The sequence below is a fragment of the Microtus ochrogaster genome, linkage group LG1, assembly GCF_000317375.1.
Source record: "Microtus ochrogaster isolate Prairie Vole_2 linkage group LG1, MicOch1.0, whole genome shotgun sequence".
Taxonomy (NCBI): Eukaryota; Metazoa; Chordata; class Mammalia; order Rodentia; family Cricetidae; genus Microtus; species Microtus ochrogaster.
The window spans coordinates 46,740,570-46,760,299 of NC_022027.1; the positions used below are offsets into that span (position 1 = coordinate 46,740,570).

The following is a 19,730-nucleotide window of genomic DNA, read 5'->3' on the forward strand; positions in this document are numbered from 1 at the left end:
AGCTTTTGTCACACTTAAAAAAAATAGATGTTTATCTTATAAATATTTTTGAAATGCTTTGATATGGTGGAAGATTAGTGGAGTGGATTTTAGATTCATATTGTTATGGTTCAAATCTAATCTCATGCTTTTGAAACAACAGTAGTTCCTATATTTTGTTGTATTCTGGGCCTTCCCCCATTTCCTGTAAAATTATAATAATGGTTTAGTTCTACTTAGGCTAGGAAGAAGTCAATGTGATAATAACAATAGCTAGGTAGCAGAATACTTCTGACTAAGATGGAGTAACAGAGAAACAACTGACCTTTCTACCTGAAACAGGGAAAAGTACCTTGAAATCAAAAAAACTATAATATCATTTATGAATATAGACATAAAAATTTTAACTTATTTTTAACAAATATTTTGACTGCCTAAGTCCATTTTCTATTGTCATAACAGAATGCCTGAGACGGGGTGATATAAAAATAGAGGTTGGGCTGGAGAGATGGCTCAGCCGTTAAAGGGTAGGCTCACAACCATAAATAAAAATAGTAGAGATTTTTGTTAGAGTATGGTTCTAGAGGTAGCCAAGTCTAAGAGTATGGCGCTGGTATATGGGGAGAGCTTCATGCTACATCGTGTTGTAGCAGAAGAATGAAAGGGTATGCAAGCTGTGCTGGAGAGACAAGACATGAGAAGGTGCCCTGCTTTATAACAACAAATTGTCTGGAGAATGAATCTACCCCTGACAGACAGTTATCTCTCTTCACCTAACAACTTCACAGGTCTCCATGCCCAACACTGCCACAGGGGCAGTCCATTTTCTACTTGAGGTTTGAAGGGGATTAACCCTTTTTAAACTATGGGAGTGACCAAGCAGTTTTATTGTAGGAATTCAAGGTTGGCTTAACATTTAATAGCTACTGTAATTCACTATATTATTTAACTGAAACCCCAAATTTCATAGATATTGTATGTGCTTTGAAATGAGGGTTGATGTTGATTTATTGCAGACAAATATCCAACTCTTTTTGATGACTGTTCTTGGAAAAAATATAGTTTATTCATCCCAAGTGATTTAAATTGACTGAAAATGAGTTGTCTATACACTTTCTTATATCTTTTTTGATTATGGATTATAAAAATTATTTATAAATTATGACTTCCTAAGTTCAGTAAACTACCCAGTGTTTTTACATTGGCAAATACTTGAACACTTAAAGGAGATAGGACAGATGACAAACAAACATGGCATGATAGTTACCATCTTTAGTCACTGGTGCAGTGTAAATCAAAACACAAGGAGCTGTCACTACCATCTCCTGGATGAATAAGACTACTCCCCTATACCCATAACCAAGTGTTGGTGAGGACATAGCAGACTGGACTACTGGAACTTTTTGTGGGAAAATTCCATCTTTTTTCAAAGATGATGCAACCTCATTGGTAAGCAATTTGGTGATTTGTAAAGAAGCTGAACTTCCTCCTACCTCCCAGTTCTGCTATTCCACTTTTAGCCGTGTATTCAGGAGAAATGAAAACATGTTTAAACAGAAATTTTGAAACAAATGTGTTTATACTATCCCTAAATTAGAAACATTCTAAATAAATAGCCTTGACAGGATAATATAAACAAAAGTAATAAACTCCATATATGCTAATGTATGCTGAGTGAAGAATCCAGGAAGGAGGGAGTATATAGTATGATTTTATTTCTATAAAACTCTAGCAAATGTAAGCTAACTTATTTGATAGAAAAAATGACCTTGGGTATAGAGATGGATGAGGAGGGGCAGGAAATAGGAACGGCAGAGCAACATAATGAATTTTGGAAGAGATTATTTATCTTGACTAGTGGTAGTTCCTTGAGTATAAACATATGCCCAAACTAAGTTGTAAATTTTTAAGAATATGTGTCACCAGGTGGCAACTGTAACATGAGGGCCTGCTTGTGGGGATTTCTGTCCTGCCCAGTACCCACAGCTGGCAAGTCCCAAAGAAAATCACACAGAGGTCTCCATAAGATTATAAGCTGATTGACCCATTAGCTCAGGCTTCGTATTAGCTCTTATAACGTATACCAGCCCATTATTCTAGTATATGTTAGCCACATGGCTTGGTACCTTTTTTGGCAGAGTAGGTCACATCTTGCTTCTTCTGTGGTCTGGGCAGGACTGGGGAAAAAGCTTCCTTCTTCCCAGAATGCTCCTGTTCTCATTGCCCATCTCTACTTCCTGTCTGATTTTCCCGCCTATACTTCCTGCCTGGCTACCGACCAATCAGGGTTTATTTAAAACATAATTGACAGAATACAGACAATTCTCCCGCACTAGGTAATGACTCAGGATTTTAATTCCAGCACTCAGGAGGCAGAGACAAGCAGATCTCTGTGAGTTTAAGGCTAGTCTGGCCTACAGAGTGGGTTCCAGGACAGCCAGGGCTGCTGCGCAGAGAAACCTTGTCTCACCTGCCCCCTTCCCCTCAAAATAATTATGTTGTGTCATATTCTTAAAGAGAATGGCTCGGTGGTTTAGAGTACCTGATGCTCTTCGGGAGGATTTGATTTTCAGCATCCATATAGGGTGGCTCACAACTGTGTCCACCTCCCTGGATTGCCCCTTTCTAGCCTTGAACATCTGCACATACATCTACCAACACACATATACATAAATAAAAGTAAAATCTTCTTGTATGTTTGTATATGCATGTCCCTGAGTGTATGTATGTACACCATGTACATGGAAGAACCTGAAGGGGTCAGAAGAGGATGCCAGATCCCCCGGAACTGGAGTTATAGGCAATTATGACAAATTAGGTGGGAACCAAACTCAAGTTCTCTACGAGGGACAGTAAATGCTCCCAGCTGCTCACCCATCTCTTCAGGGCTGTGCTGGATAGATTTATGTCAAGTTGGTACAAGATAGGGTTATCTGAATCTCAATTCAGGAAATGCCTCCATAAGATCCAGCTATAGGACATTTTCTTAATTAGTGATTGGTTGGTGAGGGCCTAACCCACTGTGGGTGGTACCATCCCTGGGCTCATGGTCCTGTGTTCTATTAGAAAGCAGTCTGAGCAAGCCATGGGAAGCTAGCCAGTCAACAGCACCCTTCCATGGCCTCTGTATCAGCTCCTGCCTCCAGGTCCCTGCCCTGATTTCCTCCAATGATGGACTATAATCTGGAAGTGTAAGCCAAATAAATCCCTTCTATCCCAACTTGCTTTTATTCATGATGTTTCATCACAGCAATAGAAACTCTTAAGACAAGTACCAAATTGTAATAAATCTTTTAAAAAAGAATATCTAACATATCAAATAAAATTGTAGTTAACAAAATTGTTGTAAGATGTATATAATATAATATGGGTGAACCAAACTATATATAATATAATGTAACATCATGTTTCAAGAAAGAAGCCAGATTCAGAAACCACATACATAATACCATTTATGTAAAATACCCAAAGAGAAGCAAAATTAAAACAAAAAAGATCAGTAATTGCCCAGAGTGAAACAGGCATCTACAGTAATGAGAATAACAGGTCAGACTGTGATGATGGCCTTTAACCCTGATTTATGGTAGGTAGGTACACATCCTGGTAAACTTACTAGAAATTGTTAGATTTTACATTAGAAAACCACAAGTGATTTGATATACAAAACTATGCCTTAGTAAAGTCATTAAAGATGAAAAGGATAACAACAAAATTATTTCAAAAGTATTAATCTATTTACTATTTGGTTAAAAAAACAATTTAGTAAAATTTTATAATTATCAGATAACATTAAAACTTAAAAATTTCAAGTTAGGGGCTGGAGAGATGGCTCAGAGGTTAATAGCATTGCCTGTTCTTCCAAAGGTCCTGAGTTAATTCCCAGCAACCACATGGTGGCTCACAGCCATCTGTAATGGGGTCTGGTGCCCTCTTCTGGCCTGCAGGCATACACACAGACGGAATATTGTATACATAATTAATAAATAAATAAATAAATAAATAAATAAATATTAAAAAGAAGTAATTTTAAAAAAAATTTCAAGTTAGAATAATAAAGTTTTCATTCATGATGTTAATTTTATTACACAGTTGGGAATATTGAAGGTGTGCTTTGTTTATATTTTCCCAGCCTGTATATTAATGAGAATATGATTTAGAATGAGTGCAGAATAAAGGACACTAGCAGCATCCCATACTGGGGCCTCTTCATTTGGATAGAAACAGGGTAGTAATAAAGAACAACCAGTAGACCAAAGTTGGTCATGGTTGAGGCCTATTTTTATATATCCTGGGAACTCATAATGCTCTTTACAATTTTAGACGGTTATACAAAGGCATTCTGGGGAATGTTAAAATACAAGCAAAGAACAGTATTGGAGGAATGCCTAGAATTGTGGATTTTCTTAGTAATATGTCCCCCAAATAGTTCCTCATAGTAAAGACTGTGACCCTTAGAAGAAAAGCCTTTTGTCCAGAGGCTTTTGACCTCAGTAAAACAGTAGACTTTTGGGGATAACGGTAGACTTTTGATGGCATGCAGAGCATTTGTATATACATTTGTACATTCCTCTTGACTAAGTGGTTGTATTAGTCATGACTCAGAGATTCACGACTCATTCATTAATTTGTTGAATATTGCATGTATACTGTATATCAGGTATATACATAGTAGAGATATCAATAAAATAGATAAAAATCTCTGTCTTCATGGAATGCATGAACCCTGATTATAATTCTTACATGTATATCCTATATATATAAAATGTGTGAACCCTGACCGTAATACTCACATGCATATTCTGTATATATGGAATGTATGAACCCTGACTGTAGTAGCCCTCATTCCTACCTGTGCACTATCAAGTTAAGTTAGGTGTCTGGGAGTTTGCTCTTTGGTAAATGTTTGCTGCCTAAGCATGATGACCTGGGTTCATATTCCCAGTACCCATGGCAAAGCCTAACACTGGGGAGCTGGAGATGGGAGGCTCCCTCAGGCTCTGGCTACCTACTCTTCTCAAATTTTTGAGCTCCAGGTTTGTTGAATTAGGAGCAGCGGAGCTGCGTCCCCAGCACCCTGCCGCCCGCATGGCTAGCTTTATACCCGAAATAATTACACGGAAACTGTATTCTTTTAATCACTACCTGGCCCCATTAGTTCCAGCCTCTTATTGGCTAGCTCTTACATATTAATCTAACCCATTTCTATTATTTTATGTAGCCCACAAGCTGGCTTACCAGGAATGATCTTAACCTGCATCTGCCTGGAGCAGGAGAACCATGGCGACTCACTGACTCAACTTCTTTCTCCCAGCATCCTGTTCTGTTTTCTCCGCCTACCTAAGGGTTGGCCTATGAAATGGGCCTAGGCAGTTTCTTTATTAATAAGAAATCACTCCCACATCACAGGTTCAGTAAGAAACTGTTTTAAAAAATAAGGTGGAGCAGGATTAAAAGACAAATCAGCACTGACCTCTGGCCTCCATACATAGCCCAATGTACATGTGTCCCTGCACATATATATACACATGCACATGAAATCAGGTCTATAACAAAAAAACAGTATTTTTAAGAAATGACCTGAGCTGGGCATGCTGATATGTGCGTGCATTCTCAGCACTTGGGTGGTTGATGGAAGAGAATCACAAGTTTCTGTACAGACAGATTTACAGAATGAGACTTGCCCTCAAAAAACAAAAAAGACCAAAAAGAAAGTACCTATTTTTAAAATATGAATGCCGTTGTGTTTATATTCTAAAAGTTGCATTTATTTAATTTGTTGATATATAATTAGAACATGAAGTCCAGAATATTTGAGAATAAATTTCAGAAACTTTACTACAAATGGTTAAAATTGTGAAGAGTATGCTTTAATACACTTATATTTAGTTTTGACATTAAGTTATAACACTGAAGCAAAACAACTTTATTAACCCTTTACAGTTGCATAAATACCCAATTTTGAAGCTTTATGAACAATAATGTTATGGGCAATCAAACCTTAGCTCACTTTCTGTGAAAGAAGAAAGAGGCCAGACAACTTAAATCTGTTTACAGAGAGCATGCCAAGCCCTGGTTTAACTAGTGTGGCTTGTCTGGGTTGCAAATATATTTGGAGCTTTGAACTGTGTAGTATAGAGGCAGTACCTTTGATCTGATTTTTTTTTGTGTGTGTGTGTGTTCCTTTTAAAGTTGAAGACGTGTTTGAAGTTGTAGACATGGTCCATTCATGGGTATCACTCTACTTGTTTATATAATAGTGAGATGTTTTGAGGCAGGAATATTCTCAGCCTGGCATTTGATAAAAGCTGAAGTGTAACGTAACAAAAATAAACCAGTGCAAGGCAGGGGCATGAACATGGATGCTGCGCTGAGTGAGGGTTCTCAGGACAGTGAACATGAACATAGGTACTGTACTGAACATTTTCAAATTCAGGTAGACAAGGTGTGAACACTGTTTTACAACTAGGTCAAAAATGGATTACCAAGACTATTATTTGTCAGATACCATCGGATGTCTCAGTGAAAGGGAGCAAGCCATTGGCTCATGGCTTAGGGCTACATCCTCTTCTTTCTCCTTATTCTTTCCAGCTGCTTAACTTTTCCTTGTATTATTTTCATGTAGTACAGTGTATGTGCCATAAATGAGGGGATTATAAATAAAAGAAAATGTACTATAGTATGTAAAATACAGGAGGTGGAGCATGTCAATAGGAGGTGAAGTGTGTCAGTAGTAGATCTGAGATCTCTAAGGATGTAGTGGTAAGACAGAGGAAAACTGTATTCAGCCAAGATTCCAACACCCACTGCAGGTACTCAAAGCTGCCAGTAACTCCAATTCCTGGGATTTGATGCCTCTGGTCTCCAGGGTCACTCATACTCACATGTACATAGCCACACAGACACACAAATTGCCACATAATTTATAAAATAAAATAAATTTTTGTTTAATTTGTTAAAAGATGATAATAATACTCATATGTGACCCTTAAACCTGAAGGCCTGAATACCGAAATATAATCCAGCCCGTTACTGAAAATGTTTGCCAACCCTAAAGTACTGATACATACATACAAGCCTGGGAGGGGTCTCATTCCATGTGAGATGGTGTGGTCGCAGCATACACTCTGCCTTCCCCACTGAATGCAGACATGAGAAAACCCGGACAACGTCTGGCACATCTGGCTGAGGGCTGTGATGACGATACAGTAGCATTTGGAGGAGACCCAAATGAGAAGAAGGACCAGTCTGACACTGTGTCTTCCTCATCTCCTTCCATTGCTATCAGGCCAGGTCTATGCAGAGCCTGACTTCAGGCAGTGGACTTGAACAGATCTATGCTGATACAGTAGTCGAAAGGTGCAGTCAGCTCAAGGGCCCATCAGCAGAGAGCAGATGAACCACACGTGACATGTGCCAAGAACAGCATCAGAATGAAGGAAGTTCTGGCATATGCTTGTGTTTGAGTCTTGAAGACACCTTATATGAAATAAGAACGCCAAAGGATAAATATTGTATGATGCCACTTTTGTAACTGCCAAAAAGAGGACAATTCAGAGATAGTAGGATGGGCTCTGCCGGGGCTTGTGAGAAGTGAGAGTACTGTCTAATGGCTCACCCACTGTATCAGCATTGCAGTTTTGTACACGCAGAACTGTTGACAGTGCAGTGGTTGTCAGGGTTAGGAGTGTATGGTGTGTATTCTTGAGGAGTACAAGAAGAGTTTTCTTTGGCCTCTAAGTCTATATCAGTATAGTTGCTACCAAAATGCATGCAGGAGTTAAAATTCACAAGGCTGTACTCCCCAGAAGGTCAATTCTCCCTCTCACTTCAAAAATACAATTATTGTTGGGCAGTGATGGTGCAGGCCTTTAATTCCAGCACTTGGGAGGAGGCAGAGGCAGGCGGATCTCTGTGAGTCAAGGTCATCCTGGTCTACAAGAGCTAGTTCCAGGACAGGCCTCAAAGCTACAGAGAAACCCTGTCTTGCAAAAATATTATATATATATATAATTTTGAAAGTATGAAAATATGTGGTAGCATAGCTTTTTTCTGAGTTTTGATGTTTGGTGGGTAGGGATTCGAGTCAACATTAAGGGTAATTTTTGCTTTACTTTTTTTCTTTCTTAATAAGTAAAATATACCTTGTAATTTATGCAGAACTTTAAAGGAGCTGATTTTATAACCTTTTATTGTTTTTTATTTATTTATTTTTTGAGGTGCTGGGGATTGATTTTTGGGCCTCACATATTCTAAACGAGTACTCTACCATTGAGCTACACTCAGCCCTAATCTTGAAACTTTAAAAAAAAATTTATATATTTTTTATTTTATGTGTATGAGTGTGTTTCAGTACAATACATGCATACATGATGTGTATGTAGGCCAGAGGAGGATGGAAGCTGCCATGTAGGTACTCCTAAGATAAGTGCTTTTAACTGCTGAGCCACCTCTGTAGCCTCTGGGTTTTGTAATTTTAAATACTGAACTAAAGCCAGTTGTTTATTGGGGGTTATATGTACCTAAAAAGGTATTTGGAAAATACTAGCCTAGCTAAGACTATAGAGGGAACTCAAAATCCCTGTCATTACTGGGCACTCGTGGGCCCTCTCCAGCAGCACCATCCTGCTCCATGCAGGTACTATTTTGTTTGCTGTATCTCTGGTGCATACTGAGTTTGGTATCCTTAACACTGTGTCTTAAGCCCTCCCCTGTGTCATAAAAATTATTGCAAAGAATTTTAATAGCTGTTTTTATAGTCTCTTGTGTAGATACATCATAATTTATTCAACCTTATTCATTTTCTTGGGCATTTAGATTGCTGCTAATGTCTCATTGCTATGAAATTGCTTCTAAGAGCATAAATTTACATTTTTAATACATACAGAATATATTCTGTGTCTGTATAAATGCATAGTAGTTTATTGAAAAGAAGTCCACCTTTATTGATGTTAAAACATAAAATATGTTTTCTCATTCACTTCCAGCTGTGCTCAGTACAACTTCCCCTCTATTAGGCACAAACATGGTAGGCAGATATCATGGTTCTAATGGCTGTTAATGGTTGAAAGGGTAGCTAATCCAGTTTCTGATACCAGTCTCATATCCAGAGTCATCCCTTGCCCAAGTTAGTGGCCTGAAGTAGAGAGGGTTACTTGGTCCTCAGTTTTCTCTTACTCCAAGCCTAGGAGTACATGACCCTAAGCTGTCTTTGCCTCCAGCACCATTTTTGAGCTGAATTGCTATGAACTTTGATATAGATAGGCCTGTCAGAGAGAGTAAAGGGAGAAGCTGGGTGCTTTTCCTTCCATGGGAGTATTTACAGCCTCTGGATTGTTGGTGTTTTCTGTTCATCTCTCTCTCTCTCTCTCTCTCTCTCTCTCTCTCTCTCTCTCTCTCTCTCTCTCTTTTAAGTTGATTTTTATTGAGCTCTACATTTTTCTTTGCTCCCTTCCCTGGCTCTCCCCTCCCCTTCAACCCACCCCATAGTCCCCATGCTCCCAATTTCTCAGGAGATCTTGTCTCTTTCTACTTCCTATGTAGATTAGATCTATATACGTCTCTCTTAGTGTCCTCATTGTTGTCTAGGTTCTCTGGGATTGTGATTTGTGGACAGGTCTTCTTTGCTTTATGTTTAAAAACCACTTATGATTGAGTACATATGATACTTGCTTTTTGTGTCTAGGTTACCTCACTCAAAATGATGTTTTCTAGCTCCATCCATTTCCCTGCAAAATTCAAGATGTCATTATTTTTTTTCTGCTGTGTAGTACTCCATTTTGTAAATGTACCACATTTTTCTTATCCATTCTTTAGGTTGTTTCCAGGTTCTGGCTATGACAAACAAAGCTGCTGTGAACATAGTTGAACACATGTCCTTGTGGCACGATTGAGCATCCTTTGGATATATACCCAAAAGTGGTATTACTGGGTCTTGAGGAAGGTTGTTTTCTAATTTTCTGAGAAATCGCCACACTGACATCCAAAGTGGTTGTACCAGCTTGCACTCCCACCAGCAATGCAGGAGTGTTCCCTTTACCCCACAACCTCTCCAGCATAAGTTGTCTTCAGTGTTTTTGATCTTGGCCATTCTTAGAGGTGTAAGATGGAATCTCAGAGTTGTTTTGATTTGCATTTCTCTGATGACTAAGGATGTTGAACATTTCCTTAAGTGTCTTTTAGCCATTTTAGATTCCTCTGTTGAGAGTCCTCTGTTTAGGTCTGTACTCCTTTTTCTTATTGGATTATGTGATCTTTTGATGACCAATTTCTTGAGTTCTTTGTATATTTTGGAGATCAGACCCCTGTTTGATGTGGGGTTAGTGAAAATCTTTTACCAATCTGTAGGCTGTCATTTTGTCTTGTTGACTGTGTCCTTTGCTTTACAGAAGCTTTTCAGTTTCAGGAGGTCCCATTTATTAATTGTTTCTCTCAGTGTCTGTGCTGCTGGGGTTATATTTAGGAAGTGGTCTCCTGTGCCAGTGCGTTCAAGTGTACTTCCCACTTTTTCTTCTATAAGGTTCATTCAATGTGGCTGGCTTTATGTTGAGGTCTTTGATCCATTTGGACTTGAGTTTTGTACATGGTGATAGATATGGGTCTATTTTCATTCTTCTACATGTTGATATCCAGTTATGCCAGCACCATTTGTTAAATATGCTTTCTTTTTTCCATTTGATAGTTTTTGCTTCTTTGTCAAAAATCAGGTGTTCGAAGGTGTGTGGATAAATATCCTGGTCTTCTATTTGGTTCCATTGGTCCTCCTGTCTGTTCTTATGCCAATACAGGCTGTTTTCAGTACTGTAGCTCTGTAGTAGAGTTTGTAGTCAACGGTTGTGTCTATTTTGTTGATTTTCTCGAAGAACCAACTCTTCGTCTCATTGATTCTTTGTATTGTTTTTTTTTTTTGTTTCTATTTTGTTGATTTCAGCTCTCAATTTGATTATTTCCTGCCGTGTAGTTCTTTTAGGTGAGTTTGCTTCTTTTTGTTCTAAAGTTTTCAAATATTCTATTAATTCACTAGTGTGGGACGTTTCCAGCTTCTTTATGTATACATTTAGTGCTATGAACTTTACTCTTAACACTGCTTTCATTGTGTCTCATAAATTTGGCTATGTTGTGTGATCATTTTCATTGAATTTTAGGAAGTCTTTAATTTCTCCCTTTATTTCTTCTTTGATTCAGGTGAGCGTTGTTTAATTTCCATGTGTTTGTGGGTTTTCTGGAATTAGTATTGCTGTTGACTTCTAGTTTTAAAGCATGATGATCTGACAAGATACATGGGGTTATTCCAATTTTTTGTATTTGTTGAGGTTTGTTTTGTTACTAACTATGTGTTCAATTTTTGGGAAGGTTCCATGAGGTGTTGAGAAGAAGATATATTCTTTTCTTTTTGGATGGAATATTCTATAGATGTCTGTTAAGACCATTTGAGTTATAACATCTGTTAGTTCCCTTATTTCTCTGTTCATTTTTTGTCTGACTGACCTGTCTAGTGGTGAGAGGGGAGTGGAGTGTTGAAGTCTCCCACTATTAGTGTGTGGAGTTTAATGTATGATTTAAGCTTTAGAAGCGTTTCTTTTACATATGAGGGTACCCTGGGCCTATATGTTTAGTATTGAGATTTCCTCTTGATGGATTTTTCCTCTGACTAATATGAAATGTCCTTATTTGTCTCTTTTGATTGATTTTAGTTTGAAGTCTATTTTGTTAGATATTAGGATAGCTATACCTGCTTGTTTCTTAGGTCCATTTGATTGGAATATTTTTTTCCCAACCCTTTACTCTGAGATGATATCTGTCTTTGAGGTTGAGATGTGTTTCTTGTATACAGAAGAAGGATGGATTCTGTTTTCATATCCAATCTGTTCGCCTGTGCCTTTTTATAGGTTTGTTGAGTCCATTTATATTAAGGGATATTAATGACCAGTGATTGCTGTTTCCTGCTAATTTAGTTTTCATCGTTGGTGATGTTAATTTGTGCATTTTTCCCTTTGGGATTTGCTGCTATGAGATCATCTATTGTCTGTGTTTTTGTTGGTGTAGCCAACTTCCTTGGGTTGGAGTTTTCCTTCTAGTAATTGTTGCTTTTGCTCTGTTACATCTTCAGTGTCTCTGAGCTCTGGTTTTGGTGCCATAGCCCAGTTCTCCCACATGTCTTTGTAAAGAAAGTTTTGCTGGAACACAACTGTACTCCTTTAGGTATTGTTCTAGCTTCTCTTTTGCTCCAGCAACCCTGAGCAGTTGTAACAGAGTCCATATGGCTTGCAAAGCCTTACACACTTACTATCTCACCGTTTACAAAGAACGGATGCCAAGTCTTGTTTTTTATGTACTTCCTCCAGATTTTTTTCTAAGCAGATATGTGATTCATCTGCTTAGCAACATTCAGTCACTTTTTACTATTGGTAAGAGAAATCCTGAAGTCTTTGCAACCAGTCTCAAACCACTATATTAATATCAAATTTTCTGTTTTGTGGTATAACTTGAAGATCATTTTTAAAAGTTTGGTGCTGGATTTACTTTGTAGAGCTTGCATAATAATTTGGTTTGGTTTTTTAAAATTCAGGTTATTACTTATTGTTGACAAATGAGGACTTGGCATGGCACTGGTCCCACAACCCTTGTTTTAAGTGTCAGTTAATGTCCTTCCCGTCTGCACGCCTGTACTCAGGTGACATGAGCATCAGCACTTACCCCCTTTCCTCCTCAGTCATCTGTCACCTGATCCTCTTTATCATCAGTACCTCCTGTGGTTCCTCTGCCTAGGCACCCATCCCTTTTGTTCTTTGAAACATGGTCACACTATATAGCCCAGGATGGCCTAGAATTTGCTATGTAGAATAGGCTGGCTCAAATTACTGATCTCGTTGCCTGAGCCTCCCCAGTGCTGGGATTATGTAATGTGCCTCCATACCTGATTGCCCATGCTCTTGCACATCTCAGTTTTTAATTGTGAGTAATAATAATAATAACAACCACTTCATAGAATTTTTAGGTGAAATTGATGAGTCTTTCTATGGAGATGCTTAAAAACTTATCCCAAAGTAAGTTCCCATTAAGTGGAGTTATGTCATTGATTATTGTTTTTACAGGTTTACTTAATGTTCTTTAGAGACATGCAGGTAGCCTTCCTTTCCCCAGTTTACACTGTTATGGGTGATGGGAAGTAAAAGCTCTCTCTTAAGCAACTGTGGCTGCCCTGTCACCTATACTGAATTAACACTTCTTCCCTGGTGAACTTCCCAAATTACAAAGAAAGAGCAGAGTAACATTAACATATCCTGACCCTTCGTTTAGCTTGGCATCAGGTTGTCTCAAAAGGCTAGGTGGCCACCTCCTGTGTGGCAGGTGCAAACTGTCCTGAAATTCTGGTCACCACACAATGCAGAAATATGGACCTGTATAAGATGGCCCTACATAAAAGTGTATACTATTCACCAACAGTGCATTGTTCTTATAAACGTGCATGCTGTTTATCGACAGTTCATTGTTCTTATAAACGTGCATACTATTCATCGACGGTGCATTGTTTTTATAAACATGCATACTATTTATTGACGGTGCATTGTTCTTATAAACGTGCATATCATTCATCGATGGTTCATTGTTCTTATAAACGTGCATGCTATTGATCGACAGTGCATGTCTTGAGACAGTGAAACAGTTCTCTCATCAGTGATAATCTTTAGCTCTGAGACTTTGCTTTATAAACTCAATTTTAAATAGACTGGAAATTGAATTAGCAAAATGTGAAGCTAAAGTTTCTATTTTATAGTGATTCACCTCAAAAACTAGAAATAGACCAGCCCTCTAAGAGTGATTCCTCTACAGTAGTGTAAATGTAACTTTGAAAAAACAATCTGTCTCTAGTTTGCTTACGTCACACTTAAATACTGTCTACTTCAGGAGTATGCAGTATTTAAAGTTCATTTATGTGTTTTGCTTTTTTAAGTTTTATTTATATTTATTTATTTATTATTCTCTGCAAATGTACTACTGAATTCCATAGTCCTCCAAAATAGTCAGGCAAACTTATGTCAGTCTAAGTGACACTGGTCCAGGGGTCCTGTTTCTTCAGGAGTCTTTCTTCTCTCTCTATCTTTCTCAGAAATCCCTTAAGACCTTGTGATGTAGGATTTCCCTCTGTATGCTGTTAATATGTTTTATTGCCACTGGTTAATAAAGAAGCTGCTTTTGGCCAGTGGTTTAAAAGAATATAGCCAGGCTGAAAAGGATATATAGAGAAAGTAGGCGGATTCAGAGAGAAGCCATGTAGTTATGGAAGGAGACAGCCAACCACTGACTCTGCCTACTCTCTCTGTGTATCTTACCAGTAGGCCACAAGCCTCCTGGTAAAATATAAAATAATAGAAATGGGCTAGTTTAAAATACAAGAGCTAACCAATAAGAAGTGTGAGCTAATAGGCCTAGCAGTGTTGTAATAATACAGTTTCTGTGTGATTGTTTTGGGTCTGGGCAGCTGGGAAACAAATGAGTCTGCTCTTTCTACAACCCTGGAAGCAGAACTCTCATTGTGTGTGTGCATGCTGATAGGCTTGTTTTTTTGAGCAAGTTTTCATGACTTTCAGACATGTTCATGAAAATACTTTGCTGATATGAAACAATCTACACTTTTCAAACATGGTATCACATGTCTATAACTCTGGTACTGGGCAGCCTAGCCAAACTGATGAGCTTCAGGCTCATCAGGAGACCTTGTTTCAAAAAAAATACGGTGGTGTGCAATAGAGGAAGACACCCAGTACCTAACTTCTGACTTCTACCCACGCATGTGCACAAATGCAGCCACGCACTGTTGCCCCCACATAAGTAAAAGAGAAATATTCTTAATTTGGGGATGAGTGATTGGTCTCTATATTTGGGGTATACTTTGGGGAAATTACTTGGAAGTCGCAGAACTTCAGATAGAAAAAGTTAAATATAGCTCACTAGGATATATATTCTGTAAAATAACTCGACATATAAATATGTGAAGATGTTTAAGTGCTTCTAAAAAAATTATAGGGTTCTTATATTTTGTCTTCATAGTAGAGTTTCTTAGTAGGCCATTGCATTAAATAACTACATAAAATACACCATCTAGAATACACACTCGTGCAGTTACCCAACTGTGATGATTCTTCACTTTCCTATTAGGAATGGTAAATATATATCTGTTTCTTTCAGTTGGATATGCCAAGTGATCAGTTAACTGCCAATCTTCAAGCAGTTATAAATGAAGTCTGTAGGCACAGACCATTAAATCTGGGTGAGTAGCTGGGTGAGGGTAGACTTCCATAAGCCCCAGTGGTACTTTCCAGACATGAACTATGCAGATGAAGAGGAAATGTGCAAGTACTATAGACACAGTACTTCCGGGGAGTAAATAAAATAAAATTTTTCTTTGCCAAAGGATTCTTAATTACTTTATTCATGAAGCATAAGGTTTTAGAGAGGAACTTATTTATCACTAATAAAAAAAGTATACTCCCTAAACCTTTGAAAATTTGTATATTATTTCTACTGTTAAATGTATTAAGGTTTAAAGGAGATTGATTGCTTTAAAATTATAATGGCATTAAATAGGAAAAAAAGTGGAGTTGGAAAGCAGTTGTCCTTTTTAATCTTGATCTTATAACAGAAAGTAGGTATTTTTGCCTTGACAGGAGAGTCCTTTTGTAAATGGGTGACTCTCATGCCGTGAGGAGAATCACTAACTTGGGCACTGTAGTAGATACAAGATACTTCTGTTGTCTTTGGCATTGCTTGTGTTCCTTCCTCACACAATCCACACTGTGGGTGCCTGACGATGAGCTTCCCAGGCTCCAATGACTGTCCCTGTGCAATTCCCATGCTGGGAGTTTACAGGATTTAGTTATATAATTAAGCTAATCAAAACAAACTTTTGCCATCCTTGAGAATTAAGCACATTGGTGATGTGATTGATTATCTCATTTATTAATTCATCCAAAATATGGCTAAAGATACTGCATGAATACAGATTTTTATACTCCATAGGGAACTTTGATCTTGTGAGATAGCTAGAGAATAATGGATAATAAATTCTCTAAAAATTATTTTTCTCTTTTTGCCATTTTAGATGAAATCTCTTAACTTTGGGCTTAGGATAAGTCTTTTCATTTGTTGAGAATGGCACCAGTTTGATACTCAAAGTTAGCATCTGTGCTGCCTGCTTTAGATAACTATGTAGAGTGTTTCCCTCAGATGTAATCCCCTGCTCCCTTCGCTGTTGCTGTTACAGAAGTTAAATACTTAGTGAACATCTTCTGGAATAAAGGAAAGAATTACAAGTGAGCGAGTCACCTCCAGGATGACTAGTTCAGTGACTGTTCAGGAGAGCAGCGCAGAACTTTCCAGCATCTGAGTCCCACAAGCCTTCCTAGGTGTGTGCACCTGATCCATGGGGTCTCAGTGGGAAAATCACATTGGTTCTTGTCTTTGTTCTAGGTCCCTTTGTGGTGCGTGCCTTCCTTCGTAGTTCAACCAGTGAAGGTTTGCTGCTGAAGACTGATTCACTGTTGCCCAAAGAAGTTGAAACCAAAGAAGCTACCTAAAAGTGTTGTATTGGGAAATTATTGTTGGGATGGGGTGGGGGGGACAACAGAGAAATCTGTAAAACTATAATTTCTAGTTTGGCTCCTCGTGGTTTCTTGATCAGTACATTTAGAAGTAAATTTTAACACTCATGTATTTTTTTGTTTTTTTTTTTTACAGTTTCAATATAAAGAAATGTCAGTTTAAAAATTATTTCACAGGGTATTTAAATTGCCCCCGAGAGAACAAACACATGGTTTTCCGATCTTCCTTCCCTGGCTCCTCTCTGGGGTGCTTTGTATCCATTAAACCTGGGATTTTTCTAATTTGGTTTGATTTGGTCTGATTTGGATTATTGTGTCAGCAGCGAGGCTTGTTGGGATGTAGAAGCTTTTCAACGACCTTTTTGTGTGTTCTAAGATAGACTGAACTTACCACTACAGTTTCAAATGTTTAAAGTAGTGCATTAAAGTTTCTTGTTCCCCAGCACTTGTGATGCGAAAGCTGAAGGGAAGATGAGGAATGGGCTGTGTACAGGGAAGTCATTTCCCAGTTGTCAGGTTCTGAAATCGACAGTTGATTATTTGAAATCCCCATTTACAAAGAAGACACGTTTTTTGTTTTGTTGGGATTTGATTTTTTAATAATGTGTCTGTGATGTGTGGGTGGAGGCAGAGGTCAATAGCGGCTTCTTTCTCAGCAGCTCTCTATCTTATGTGTTGAGGCAGAGTCTCAGCCTGGAGTTCACAGATTCATCAGGCTGGCTGGCCAGCCAGCTCAGGGACCCTCTTGTCTCCTCCTTCCCTGGGGATTGAACCTACATCCTCATGCTTGTACGGTGGGCGCTTTTCCAGCTGAGCCATCTCCCAAGCCACTTTGCAATTTTTCATCATGTTTGGGATTGGATGCAAGACCTGTCTGTGTGCATGTGGGGCCAACGTTCTACTACTCAGTTCAGAGCTGTTGTTGTTTTGCCAATTTTCTGCTGGTTAATCTTAGTGTGGAAATATTTAGAGCACTGATAAACATGAAATCACTCAATCCTGCTACTCAGAGATAACCAGAATTAATTTTTGAGTGGACATTCCTTTGACATCTTCAGTTGAAACAGAGAGGAAAAGAACACACATATACACACAGGCATACACACACATGTATACATGCTAGTGTGGTTTTTAAAGGTATTTACCCTACGTATGAGTATTTTGCTTACATACGTATATGTACACCATGTACCCGTGGTGCTCAGAGGTGGGCATCCGATTTCCTGGAACTGGAGTTACAAATGGTTATGGGCCAGGAACTGAACCCGGGTCCTCTCTACAAGTTCTCTTAACTGCTGAGCCTTCTCTCTAGCCCCATTAATATATGCTATTTGAAAGTAATCATTTATTTTATTCAAATCACATGGAAAGTGAGTAACATTTCGTTCCTTTATTGCAGCATTCCTCAATTGCTAGGCATTAAAATGGTTTCAAGGTCCTCCACCCATTGGTTTTTAAAAAATTAAGATTGTAAAGTTTTATAGTAAATACTGGTGAATCCCAAACTTTAGTTTACATATAAATTACTTCGAAGGCTTACCAATTACAAATAGCTGGTCTTCACCTGGTAGTAGGAGATTGATCTCAGAATTGTGCATTTCTTATCGGGTAGTGGATGTAGGGGACACTAGTGGGTACCAATGTTGTCAACCTGATTTAATAAAAAGGTCACCATCAGTTTATTCTAAAATTGCACAAGTGACCCTAACTAAAGTACCTGGTTGAAAGTCACTGTTGAATTTCACTAGCCAACTTATAAAAGATTCCAAAATGTGTAGTATAAACCAGGATTTTAAATATTTTTATTTAATCCTTATTTAATTTTATGTGTCTGGGTATTTTGTCTACATACCATGTATGCTCCTACCAGAAGAGGGTGTCAGAGCCCCTGGAACTGGAGTTCTGAATAGTCGTGAACTATTGAGTGTTCCTAATGCCACAGCCATCTCTCCAGCCCCAAGATATTTAAAGATTTAGATAGCAAAAACATGCGTGCCCTGAACCAAGAGCCGGAGAAGTTCCCAACTTTCTGGCTATTCTTCTCTATAAATAATTTAAATTCTGTGCCAACCCTGCTGACAAGCAAGATGTCCAGTAAGACAAACAGGAGCATGACAAGATGAGCACTTTCTGAACACTGTCTTAGAGTGCACCTCTCAGAAAGTAGCCGGCAGTCGAAGGTGATGTAATATGAGGTTAAATAGCATACTAACGTAATACACAAGAGACACAAACTTGATAACTTGTTAACAAAACTAGACTTTTAATTTTTATATCAAGCAATCAACCTCAATGTCCAGTAGGTGGCGACAATAGCCTTTCATATAACTTCAATAGCTGTAGACTGCAGATGAAATAGCAAAGATAGTCCTGTAGAGTCCAGTTGGAGCTTTGTTTTAGAGTAAATGGTTTGTTTGCAATCTATTAGGGCCTTGTTATACAGGTTTATTAGGATGTCTAACGGGTATGTGTAAGTTCTTCTTTTGGTATATCTATCTCTGGATCTGCATGTACAAGTTCCCACGCGGCCAGAAGACAGCATGGGATCCCTTGGCGTTGAGGTAACAGGTCGTCATGACTTGTCCAACATGGGTGCTTGGAACCAGACTTGGGTCGCTTGAAAGAACAAGAAGCCTTCTTAATCACAGTGCTGTCTGTCCAGCCTCTATGTTGGAGTTTGAAAGTTTGTTATTATAGAAAATTTCAGATGGGAAGGAAACAAGAAAATTGAACACCCACTGGCACATCAATTAGATTTGACAACTCAGCATTGTGTGCTTTCATCTGTACTTTTACCTACCCACCTCCGTAATTCATGGCATATCCCAGTTATCATACAACTTACCCTAAGAAGTTTAAAAAGTAGCTGAACTGTATTATAATTTTTATTTTCAAAACCTAAGTTTTTTTGTGTTTCAACCTGACCATTGGGAATCATACGTATTTCTTTAATAATTATATTTTCCACATAATAATAGAATCATCTAGTACTTGGAACTGGGCTTAGAAACATAATTGGCCACAAAAAGAGATTTGTAAATATTACTGTTTAAAAAAGTAAGAACTAAACCGGGCGGTGGTGGCGCACGCCTTTAATCCCAGCACTCGGGAGGCAGAGGCAGGCGGATCTCTGTGAGTTCGAGACCAGCCTGG

At 38.3% G+C, this 19,730-nt stretch overlaps 1 protein-coding gene across 1 annotated transcript in view; it reads left to right on the plus strand.

The window, feature by feature from the left end:
• Mrpl1 (mitochondrial ribosomal protein L1) overlaps positions 1 to 17,823 on the plus strand; it is a 52,975-nt gene extending 35,152 nt beyond the window's left edge. The window contains exons 8-9 of the mRNA XM_005359520.3: positions 15,166 to 15,247; positions 16,447 to 17,823. Of these exons, the coding sequence (XP_005359577.1) occupies positions 15,166 to 15,247; positions 16,447 to 16,553 (189 nt within the window). The 3' untranslated portion in view covers positions 16,554 to 17,823. The remainder of the gene's footprint in view (positions 1 to 15,165; positions 15,248 to 16,446) is intronic.
• Positions 17,824 to 19,730: the final 1,907 nt, after the last annotated feature.